We start from the raw sequence: 12,495 nt of genomic DNA, 5'->3' as shown, positions 1-12,495 counted from the left end.
ATGACCACCACACCCTCACACTATACCCCCACCCCACCCCCCCCACCCCCCCCCCCAAATTTTTTTTTTGATTTTTTTTTTTTTTTTTTTTTTTTTTTTTAAGATCATCTCACAAATTATCACCACACCCTCACACTATACCCCCCCCCCCCCGATTTTTTTTTTTTTTTTTTTTTTTTTCGCTTTTTTGGAAGATAATGTAATAAATGTCCACAACCCCACACTATACACCCCTCTTCACTCCACTCCTCCCTCCTTTGTGATTGAAAATGAGAGTCCCTTCACCTTTAAAAAGAAAATAGATGAGCGGTCTGCACCCGCAAGGCGGTGCTCTTGTTTCAAAGTAAATACTGCTTAATTTGCAATGTACATGCTTTTTTATTAGCTCACCTGATTGCTCAGGTGAGCTTTTGTGACCGGTCTTTGTCCGTCGTCCGTCCATCTGTCCGTCCGTCCACATTTGTTCGTTAACACTCTAGAGGCCACATTTATTGTCTGATGTTCATGAAACTCGCTCAGAAGCTTCGTCCCAATGAAATCTCGGTCGAGTTCGAAACTGGGTCGTGCCGGGTCAAAAACTAGGTCACTAGGTCAAAAAAAAGAAAAAACTTGTAAACACTGTAGAAGTCACATTTCATGCCCAATCTTCATGTAACTTTGTAAAAATGTTTGTCTTATTGATATGTTGGTTGAGTTTAAAAGTGGTTCCGGTCCGTTGAAAAACATGGCCGCCAGTGGGCAGAAACATTTTCCTTATTTGGCTATAGAAAAACCTTGTAAACACTCTAGAAGTCACAATTTTTGCCCAATCACCATGAAAGTTTGTCAAAACATTTGTTTTATTGATATCTCGGACGAGTTCGAAAAATGGTCCAGATCGATGAAAGAACATGGCCGCCAGTGGGCGGGGCATTTTTCTCTATATGTATATAGTGAAAACATGTGAACACTCTAGAAGTAACATTTTTGGCCCAATTTTCATGAAATTTGGTCAGAACATTTGTTTCCTTGATATGAGAGTTGAGTTCGAAAATGGTTCCGGTCAGTTGAATAACATGGCTGCCGTGGGGGGGGGGGCAGTTTTCCTTATTTGCCCAATCATCATGAAAGTTGGTCAAAACATTGGTTTTATTAATATCTTGGACAAGTTTGAAAATGGTCCAGATCGGTGAAAAAACATGGCCGCCACTGGGGGTGGCATTTTACTCTATATGTATATAGTGAAAACATGTGAACACTCTAGAAGTAACATTTTTGGCCCAATTTTCATGAAATTTGGTCAGAACATTTGTTTCCTTGATATGAGAGTTGAGTTCAAAAATGGTTCCGGTTAGTTAATAACATGGGCTGCCGGGGGGGGGGGGGGGGGCAGTTTTCTTATATTTATACATAGTAAAAAAAGCTTGTGAACACTCTAGATGTCACATTTTTTGCCCAATCATCATGAAACTTGATGAAAAGATTGGTTTTATATATATCACATTATTAATGCCATAATTATTGCCCTTAGATTGTCCAAATTTTCATTATATTATACAAAATACAAAATCCTTGTAAACACTCTAGAGGTCACAATTTTGTTTCAGATTTTATTAATCTTGGTCATAATATTTATTTTTGTAAGCAAAGTTTGATGTTTGGTAAGGGGGTCAACTCAAAATATAGGTCACCAGGTCAAATCTTACAAAAACAAAAACACTATATGCCAGAGTTTTGGTTCAATAATGATGAAACTTGACCAGGATGTTTGTCTGGACAATATCTAGGTCAAGTTTGACGTTTGGTAAAGATTGAATGAACCAACTCCTCTCAGGTGAGCGAACTAGGGCCATCTTGGCCCTCTTGTTAACATATAAATTATGGAATTCTCTGTTTATATTCTTGTTACTATGTATAATTACGTTGAGACGTTTAAAATGAGAGTTATTATGTCCACTGTATTTTGGTCTTTTGTTCTTCATTATGAACTATCTTTAAACTACTAATAAGAAAATTCAGTTTTCTCAAACTGACTTGTTTTTATGTAGCATTATTAAAACCAATGGACAGGCGGTTTTGATATTGAAAACTTCCTTGATTTTTCAATATTTGAATTCTCATCCATGTTGATTTACCATTTACCACTTAGGTACCTATTTTGACACATTTGTAGTCCTATAGAAACTTACTGATACTGATGAGCAGCAAACAGAATAAAACCTAAACAGACAGCAAGTTACTCGCAGGCTGTTCTGGTTTTATGATGGTTGCAAAATCCATTTTCACTTTGCTTCTTATGGGGGAAAGAGTTAATTATAAAGCATGTTAATCCCTGTGCAATTTGCTAGAAGAGGTAGTTCTGTATGTAAAGTGATATCCAGTGAATATCTCAGTGGTCTCCCTTGATATTGGATCTACCATATAATTTATCACGTATAACATGCCCCCATGTATAGTGAGCACCTCGTTGTAAGCTTTTCAATTATACAAAAACTAATATGACCTTTGTGTGCTCTCCCTTCTTTTCTATGAAAGAGTGTTTTATTCCACACACAAAGGTTTCAGGTCATATATATGTTCATAATAGCATTACAAATTGCAAAACAGAAACAAGTTTATTACTCTGATATATGTTAGAGTACTAGTTTTGCTTGGTTCTTCCCATTTGTGAAAGTGAGTGAACCAAAAGTAGATTGTGTGTACTTGAAAATTGTTTATTTAATTTTTTACTGTAAACCAGTTTGCACTCTTCTCTTGATACAAAGATATTCACAAGGCCCTATCCAGTGATTGTAAGTGTGGGACAGTTGTGTTGGCTGGAAGTTTTGTTTTGATCTGTTTGTTGTTTTTATTTGATGTTGTTGACTTGGATTGTAAGTAATGCAAAATTATATGTTTACAATAAGTTAGTTTGTTTATCACAATAATGTAGCCTTGTTCTGGAGACCCTGGCTTCATTCATGTGCTTAAAGCATTGCCCAGATTAGGCTGTGTGGACTGCACATTCATGTGCTGAAAGCATTGCCCAGATTAGGCTGTGTGGACTGCACATTCATGTGCTGAAAGCATTGTCCAGATTAGGCTGTGTGGACTGCACATTCATGTGCTGAAAGCATTGTCCAGATTAGGCTGTGCGGACTGCACATTCATGTGCTGAAAGCATTGCCCAGATTAGGCTGTGCGGACTGCACATTCATGTGCTGAAAGCATTGCCCAGATTAGGCTGTGCGGACTGCACATTCATGTGCTGAAAGCATTGCCCAGATTAGGCTGTGTGGACTGCACATTCATGTGCTTAAAGCATTGCCCAGATTAGGCTGTGCGGACTGCACATTCATGTGCTTAAAGCATTGCCCAGATTAGGCTGTGTGGACTGCACATTCATGTGCTTAAAGCATTGCCCAGATTAGGCTGTGTGGACTGCACATTCATGTGCTTAAAGCATTGCCCAGATTAGGCTGTGCGGACTGCACATGCTAATCTGGGATGATAGGAGTTGAGTTCTGAGAAAACTGGGCATAATGCATGTGCGTAAAGTGTCGTCCCAGATTAGCCTGTGCAGTCAGCACAGGCTAATCAGGGACAACACTTTCCGCGTAAATTGGATTTTTGCTAAGAAGAGACTTCATTTAAATGAAAAATGTCATAAAAGTGGAAAGTGTCGTCCCTGATTAGCCTGTGCAGATTGCACAGGCTAATCTGGGACACATGTTACGCACATGCCTTATTGCCCATATTAGGCTGTGCGGACTACACATGCTATTCTGGAATGATAGGTTTGGCAAATGTATTAAGCCTGTTTTTCTCAGAGTGTGAAGAAATCGTATCTTAATATCTAACAAGGAAAATTATTTAGTGATATCAGTTTTCACATCAACTTTATCAAATAATTGTTATATGTAAAGAATGTTAAAGTACCTTGCCAAATTAAACTAAATTTGACAGGTTTTACAGATAGTTTGTCTTTATTAGTTAAGAACATGACCATTCATTTGTATTTGCTATCTGGTACATGAATTCCAATTAACTATTTCAAAGTCATTTATTTGACTTTTGATGAACTATACTATGTAAATTTGTAAATTCACGTGAATCATGGCCACTGAAATCAGTCCATGGGCATAAAAGTTGATAGATGGGCAGTAATCTGTATGGTAGAACTTACTTAAGCTGTGTTAGTATAATACAGTTGACCTGTTAGATAAGACTATTTAAATATGATTAACTTTACTGATCTGGTAAAAGTCTCAACAGTCAAAACAAATAGCCTTTCATAATTGGCTTGCTCACATGAGAAACCCAATATTTATGGGTGTAAAAGAATGATCCTAAAAGCTCCAGCACTTCATCTAATTGCGCATGTATTGTGTGCCATACTTGGTCCAATTTAAGGTAAATGTTAAGTGTTTGTTAGCCTCTAAAAGAGTAGGTGATCACCTTAAATGCTTTAATCAACCCTTAACCGGTCAGATACACACTTTGACGTGTTTGTAGTCCCATAGAAAATCTTATTAAATGAAAGACCTTTCTTACTTATTATAAAGATTCAAGTTGTAAAGCTTTTAGTTTCAACCCTATGTTATTGATGAGCAGCAAACAGCACAAAACCTTAACAGACTGCGAGTTACTCGCACGGTGTTCTGGTTTTATGCTGGTTGCATTAAGCCATTATCACTTTGTTCTGAGTGCAAAAAGGATAATCTTGATAATGATGGTGCAGTATTTATAACTAAGAGTGCCCCGGTTGCATCCATGGTCTAGAGGTGATATGCTGGGGTCGCAAGTTTGAGCCCTTACTTCACTTTACCTACCAACATGTCTTCTGCTTGAGATGCTTAACAATCACTGAACTAGGTGCATAACCCTTTCAGTGCGGGAACAGAATTTTGAAGTCCTGTGCAAACAGTTTGGATCCAGATGAGACGTCACAGAACGTGGTGTCTCATCAGGATCCAAACTGTTTGCTATTCTGATAGTATTCTTTGAAAAAAATCGAAGAAATTGCTTATTTTTGAATTTTAGCTGACGACATTTTAGCAGACGACAAATTTCCCAGCATGCAAAGGGTTAACAACACATGAGTTTTATTCATTTAAAAAATGCGTAGGAAAGCTTTATTGCCCTGCATGTGTCATCACATGTACCTTGCACCAGGATGGTCCTGTCTCTACTGGGCATCATTTGAATCTTGCACCAGGATGGTCCCTGGCACTACTGGGCATCACTTGTATCTTGCACCAGGATGGTCCCTGGAACTACTGGGCATCACATGTATCTTGCACCAGGATGGTCCCTGGAACTACTGGGCATCACTTGTATCTTGCACCAGGATGGTCCCTGGAACTACTGGGCATCACATGTATCTTGCACCAGGATGGTACCTGGAACTACTGGGCATCACTTGTATCTTGCACCAGGATGGTCCCTGGAACTACTGGGCATCACTTGTATCTTGCACCAGGATGGTCCCTGGAACTTCTGGGCATCACATGTATCTTGCACCAGGATGGTACCTGGAACTACTGGGCATCACTTGTATCTTGCACCAGGATGGTCCCTGGATCTACTGGGCATCACATGTATCTTGCACCAGGATGGTCCCTGAAACTACTGGGCATCACTTGTATCTTGCACCAGGATGGCACCTGGAACTACTTGGCATCACATGTATCTTGCACCAGGATGGTCCCTGGAACTACTGGGCATCATATGTACCTTGCACCAGGATGGTCCCTGGAACTACTGGGCATCACATGTATCTTGCACTAGGATGGTCCTGGAACTACTGGGCATCACATGTATCTTGCACCAGGATGGTCCCTGGAACTACTGGGCATCACATGTATCTTGCACCAGGATGGTCCCTGGAACTACTGGGCATCACATGTATCTTGCACCAGGATGGTCCCTGGAACTACTGGGCATCACTTGTATCTTGCACCAGGATGGTCCCTGGAACTACTGGGCATCACATGTATCGTGCACCAGGATGGTCCCTGGAACTACTGGGCATCACATGTATCTTGCACCAGGATGGTCCCTGGAACTACTGGGCATCACTTGTATCTTGCACCAGGATGGTCCAAGGAACTACTGGGCATCACTTGTATCTTGCACCAGGATGGTCCCTGGAACTACTGGGCATCACTTGTATCTTGCACCAGGATGGTCCCTGGAACTACTGGGCATCACTTGTATTTTGCTCCCTCCAACTAAACATTAAATTTGTTCCATTCATAGCATTCAAGTTGTCTGTTTAAAGACCATTGATACTGGTCCTACCCAGAAAATAGACATTAAAGTGATTCTTGTTTCTTCATTTCTAATAATAATAGACAAAGGACAAAAAATCTGAACTTGTAGTGACTAGTTCTACCTTAAACATTTATTAAGCAAAATGATGATGGTGCAGTCTACCAAAAATAAAATTTATTCACTTTATTACAACATAGTTTTATTAATGATACAAAATAATGCTAGTCAAAATTGGTAAAGGAAGTTTAAAGTAGTTAAAAGACTTTTTATCAAATATTGGATTTTATTGTTTGTTAGTAAATATAAATATTGGTAACAATAGGGTAGAATTTATTTGGGAAAAACAATTGAGTAAAAAGTTGTTGAACCTAATGCAACATTAATAACATTTCACCTTCCGAAACATTTGACCTGGTGCCAGATTATTTCGTTATTTCTGGCCCATAATTTTGAGGAATGCAGAACAGATAACCATCTCTGATGAGGCAATAATTGCCAGCTACTTACCAGCAGCAATCAGCAGAGTTACAGCAAGTTAAGCAGTCAGGCTTATGCCTAGTGGACTCTTCCATCCTTCTAAATTGGATCAATTTATTAAAAAAATTAGGGATGTCTAGTATATTTATTTCTATATTTAGAATATTTCTTACAGAAATTCCTTTAAGCAAATAGCGAAGACCCTGATGAGACGCTGCATCATGCGGCGTCTCATCAGGGTCTAGGCTGTTTGCCAAGGGCTTTTTTTTCTAGATGCTAGGCATAAATGGGTTAGGTTATGCAGTCAGGCTTACAGACTGTGAACCAGAGCGACTTAACCTTTACTACATAGATACGTATTTTGATGCTAATGTAGTCCCTTAGAAAGTTATATTTAATTTAAGACCTTTTTTTACTAGATTCAAGTTTTTAACGTTTCATTTCAAACCCTAAGATATTGATGAGCAGCAAGCAGCATAAAACCTGAACAGACTGCGAGTTACTCGCAGGCTGTACTGGTTTTATGCTGGTTGCAAAAGCCAATTTCTCTTTTCTTCTTATGGGTTAAGGGTTAAGAATATTGCCTTTGATTCATGTCTTGTGTTTGATGCCACACAAACACAACCTGGGGACATTGATGAGGCATGCTTGCTCATTCCATTTCCCAGCATTTTCTCTATTTGCCTAAATATCTAAAAGAAGCAAGAATTAAACAGTAAGTCTTGTACTGCATAAATTTAACATGATCTGCATCACGTTAAAATGGGTCCATATGCAGCAAGCGTAGTTACAGACCAGCCCATGCAATTGCCCAGACAGGTCAGGAGCACCCGTTGGCTCATAAGACAATGAAACCTGCCTTACTTTATAGCAACTAGGGTATTTCTTGAGCAGACTGCAACTGCAGGCTTGACCATACTGTCTTACTGCGCAGGCTGGTCTGGCAGTATATGGCATGAAGCCCTTTCTTGTATGACGCGGGTGGATTGTTCACCCAGAATAATGTTTGGTGTGTCTTTTTGTAGGAATCCTGTGAAAGTTTGTAACTCAATGTCTGGAGGAAGTTTAATTCAATATTTATAATGCACAACATAACACTTTGGTCAGTATGACATGTTTGGTAAGCCCTTTTTTTTGTTGAAATGTATTTAGACACACCTGGTTAGAAAAAAATTCAATGCAAATGAAAGACAAATTGTCTTCCCCCAAAAATCCATTTTCAATACATGATTGCTTTCAAGTTGGTCAATTTATGTTCCATACAGCAAATATCGGTAATTGTTCAACACTTTGCACTGTAGATTACACCTGAGCTGTCAGTTAGCTGCAGCCAGATTTGAACACCCTCATGAGGTCTGTGGGAATGTGAACATTTTCTCTTAAAATGTTGACCTTTATGTCTGTCAGTGCAACTGAAGAGCCTCTGTGCTGGGTATGACTCACTTTTTCTTGGCTCTTCCAAGAGCATGATATTATACCTGGCACAGAGGTGGCACTTCTATGGCTGCTTGTTTCTATGAGAGAGTTTAATACAAGGTTACAGTCATTGAATGGGAAATATCTGGTTATATATTATGTTTCTTTTTATGTTCCCCACTATAGTAGTGGGGGACATATTGTTTTTGCCCTGTCTGTTGGTCTGTCTGTTGGTCTGTTGGTCTGTCTGTTTGCGCCAACTTTAACATTTTGCAATAACTTTTGCTATATTGAAGATAGCAACTTCATATTTGGCATGCATGTGTATCTCATGAAGCTGCACATTTTGAGTGGTGAAAGGTCAAGGTCAAGGTCATCCTTCAAGGTCAGATGTCAAATATATGTGGCCAAAATCGCTCATTTTATGAATACTTTTGCAATATTGAAGATAGCAACTTGATATTTGGCATGCATGTGTATCTCATGGAGCTGCACATTTTGAGTGGTGAAAGGTCAAGGTCTAGGTCATCCTTCAAGGTCAGAGGTCAATTATATGTGGCCAAAATTGCTCATTTTATGAATACGTTTGCAATATTGAAGATAGCAACTTGATATTTGGCATGCATGTGCATCTCATGGAGCTGCTCATTTTGAGTGGTGAAAGGTCAAGGTCAAGGTCATCCTTCAAGGTCAGAGGTCAAATATATGGGGCCCAAATCGCTTATTTTATGAATACTTTTGCAATATTGAAGATAGCAACTTGATATTTGGCATGCATGTGTATCTCATGGAGCTGCACATTTTGAGTGGTGAAAGGTCAAGGTCAAGGTCATCCTTCACAAGGTCAAGGTCATCCTACAATGTCAAACATCATATAGGGGGACATTGTGTTTCACAAACACATCTTGTTCGCCATGTAATGCAAGGAAGCATGCACCCATGTGATAAAAAAGATTCTTAAGAAAGTATCCTGCAGTGAATGCAAGGCTTTTGTAATCAACGGTTCCTGGTGTAGGACAATAAATAATTAAAGTATGTGTTTCCTTGATTGTGTTCATCTGGTAGATGTCAGAATCCTCATATCTAGTTGCAACATGCTTCATGTTACCCCTGTTCACCCTCACTGTGAGCTTTCCCCATACAGCATCCATGGTCTATACTGTTCAAAACTGTACAGGCAACAACTTAACATTGGAGTCAGTAAAGAAATGAATTTTTCTGAATCATGCAAGTCCATTATGACCATTTTGTTGTTTGTTGATGTTGATTATGTATATGAGCCGAGCTGCAGAAAAACAGTTATTAATGCATGTGCTTAAAGACTGGATTTTCGCTTAAAAAAGACTTTCTTTAAATGAAAAAAAAACTTAAAAGCAAAAAGTTTTGTCCCTGTGCAGACATCACAGGCTACTCTGGGAAGACACTCAATGTGCATGCATTAACCCCCCAGGGGGTTTTCTGCTATGTAAAAAAGGCTGTTAAACGGACCTGATCCCAAAGCAAACGTAACCGATCCCAAACCGAAATTATTTAAAAAATCCCAATTTGTAAAAAAAAAAAAAAAAAAAAAAAAAAAATTTAAGAAAGAAGTTTCTTATTTATGACTTATGATTATTAGACTCTATATGTCAATTTTATTTTTTAAACAACCTACAAAATATATAAGCATAATTTATATGATTTTTTTTTCCAAAATGACCAGGAAAAGATTTGTTGTCAATATTTGTTGATAAAAAAAAAACACAATTTGGTCCTTTTTGTCATTAAAAAATTCCCAAATGTGTCTCTTTTATTGATTAAAAAATCCAAATTTGGCCAGACTCCTTTCCCCAACATGGCTGGAAAAACCCCTGCCCCCTTGTCACAGAGGGAGGTTCATATTTATTTTGTGTTTCAAGTTGTGATCATTTCAATTCAAATACTGTGTGATGCAGGATGTTTGATTATTAATGTCTTATGAAAATATGTGTTAAGACCAACATAAAAAAAGCAAATAGATAATTATATCATATGGTAATGCATTAAAACTTTTAGCTGAAAGTAAATTTTTTGAAACGACTTTTAATAATATATGCAGGTATTATAATAGTCGTATGACTGTAAAATTTCCACATGTTCTTTATTTTTTCTGTATGCTTATAACTTAAATAATCTTTCTTTTAAACTAAATAATTAAGAATAAGTATTTAAAGGTGGCTAGCAATGTGAGTTATGAACAGTATTCCCAATTCTGATTACAATTGTGCTTAGACTAGCTAGCAACTGTGTACTTGACTCGTTGTGGCCTTATTAGAGTTGCACAGTATACTTTCTACAGATAGATACAGGGTAATCTCAGAAGGCAAACAGTAAATTTGGTGGAATTAATCAATTTTGCATAAGTATGAGAGAGGTCTCAAGCACATGTCAATAATTTTGCAAGATACTATTCTTTTGTGTCAATTCAGTGCAGAAAGTAGATTAACCTTTTATTCTTTTCGTACTTGTAATTGAGTATAGGACAGTTTAACTCCTTATACGCTAAGCTCTTGTGGTTATTGCCTTAATCAATTAATACTGGATTAATTAGTGTTAAAAAGTAGCAATTGCAATTATGCTCCGAAAAAGTGTGCAGTGCTTCTGTGCCGTTTAATTAATTTGATTTTGTTACAGTCAGTTTATAAATTGATCTCGGAGTGAACAAAATTAATTTCCTTGGCAGATAGTTCACAAACAGAGTTCTCTGGAAAGGAAATCGTGCCAAGAATCACTTTGGATTTGTTTATGAATCAAATATATTGTTTATAGAATAGGAAAAGTGGATTGGAAAATTGTGGGAGGTTCCATATTAAAGCTGTCTGTCAGCCTGGATTTGTATTTCAATGGGAGGTGTGTTCCTGTCAGTTATAAGTGGAGTATAGCAATTAAAGTGGGGTGTAACCTTCCCAGTGTTGGAGTGGTGTAATATTGAAGCTACAACACTAGCTTGCAGAGTGTATTGTGTTCTTTGTACTTACTACCTATGTGTTACATGTATGTGTTAGGGTTCACTGTAGATATTTCGGAGTATTGCTCTTTCGTGGGAATTTTCTTCATTTTTGAGATTTTGTATGATCCCTACAGTGTTTCATAGGATTTAAGTGTCTATGGAGTCAGATAAGATAATTAAATTGATTTAGATCAAGATATAAGATAATCAGTTTCGTATCTAACTTCTTTTCTGAAGCATAAAGAACTCTGAATCAACAAGAGATATAGACACTCCCCCTCATCTCCAAAATAAGAAATCTGCAGAAACAGCAACAACTTTTGTTGTGGTCAGGCATACATCAGTATGTCCTATAACAATGGTGGCTATAACGGTGGCTATAACCGCTACAGTCCACTCACCAAGTACGCCGGCTCGAGTTCCAACCATTCCTTGTACGGAAGCAACCACTCGTTGAACAACTATGGTTCTGGGGGCAGCTACAACCCTGGTTCAAGCCAGTATAACACGAGCACTAGCCCCTATGTGCCCTCTTACAGCCCGGCCCCTTCCTACACCCCTGGGGCGACCACTTATACCCCGGGGTCGTACAGTTCGGGGCTTGGGTCAGGCTACAGTTCAAGGTCAGGGTCAACTAGCAGCCTGTCTTCGATCGGAAGCTCAGGCTACGGGGCTAGCACTGTGCCATACAGGGTAGGAATTAGTCAAACTTTAGTCCCTGAAAACAAAAGCATCAACCTAAGGGTGGTGAAATATTGTAATGGCTTTCTTGTTTGTTTGTTTTTTATTTTATTTTCAGCTTGTTTTTAAAGCAATAGTATAGTGCATTATGCCTTCTTTTCATTTGTCTGTTTATTCGATGGCTCAACACAGACAGTTAATTCCTGGTAAAACCAGGCTTAATGCATCTGAGTATAATTTTATCACAGATTAGCCTGTGGTGTTTGTACAGGGACAATACTTGCCACCTACCTGTGATGTCTGCACAGGGACAATACTTGCCGCCTACACTTCATTTTTGTTAACAAATGATTTTCTTTAAATAAACATTCTTAAATTAAAATAAAGTAATGTCCCAGATTGGCCTGCACAGAATGCACAGGCTAATCTGAAATGCCTATTGACTCAAGATGCATTAAGTCCAATTATTCACAGAAGCTTATATAATAATAATTATTTCTTTACTTGGAATAATTCTCACAAAGTAAAAAAAACAACACATCTTTAATGTCTGCTTTTAACTAAATCAAAACAAATAAGAATAAAGAAAATTTGGTCTTTTTTAATATATAACTTAAATAAAACATCAAAGAAAAATCATTAAACATGTGGTACTTTGATAGTGCCATAATGTTTTAATATTTGAAGAATATGCATTCCTTTCAGAACATAAATTCATT

General features: G+C 38.0%; 1 protein-coding gene across 1 annotated transcript in view; it reads left to right on the top strand.

Annotated features, from left to right (window-relative positions):
* Window positions 1-12,495, top strand: part of LOC127848694 (protein phosphatase 1 regulatory subunit 12A-like) — a 123,131-nt gene that overhangs the window by 86,047 nt on the left and 24,589 nt on the right. Inside the window, exon 25 of the mRNA XM_052381285.1 lies at window positions 2,745-2,771. Within this exon, the coding sequence (XP_052237245.1) occupies window positions 2,745-2,771 (27 nt within the window). The remainder of the gene's footprint in view (window positions 1-2,744; window positions 2,772-12,495) is intronic.

This window comes from Dreissena polymorpha, chromosome 10, assembly GCF_020536995.1.
Source record: "Dreissena polymorpha isolate Duluth1 chromosome 10, UMN_Dpol_1.0, whole genome shotgun sequence".
Lineage (NCBI taxonomy): Eukaryota > Metazoa > Mollusca > Bivalvia > Myida > Dreissenidae > Dreissena > Dreissena polymorpha.
The sequence above is the reverse complement of the archived record's forward strand: the minus strand, read 5'-3'. Positions and strand labels throughout refer to the sequence as shown.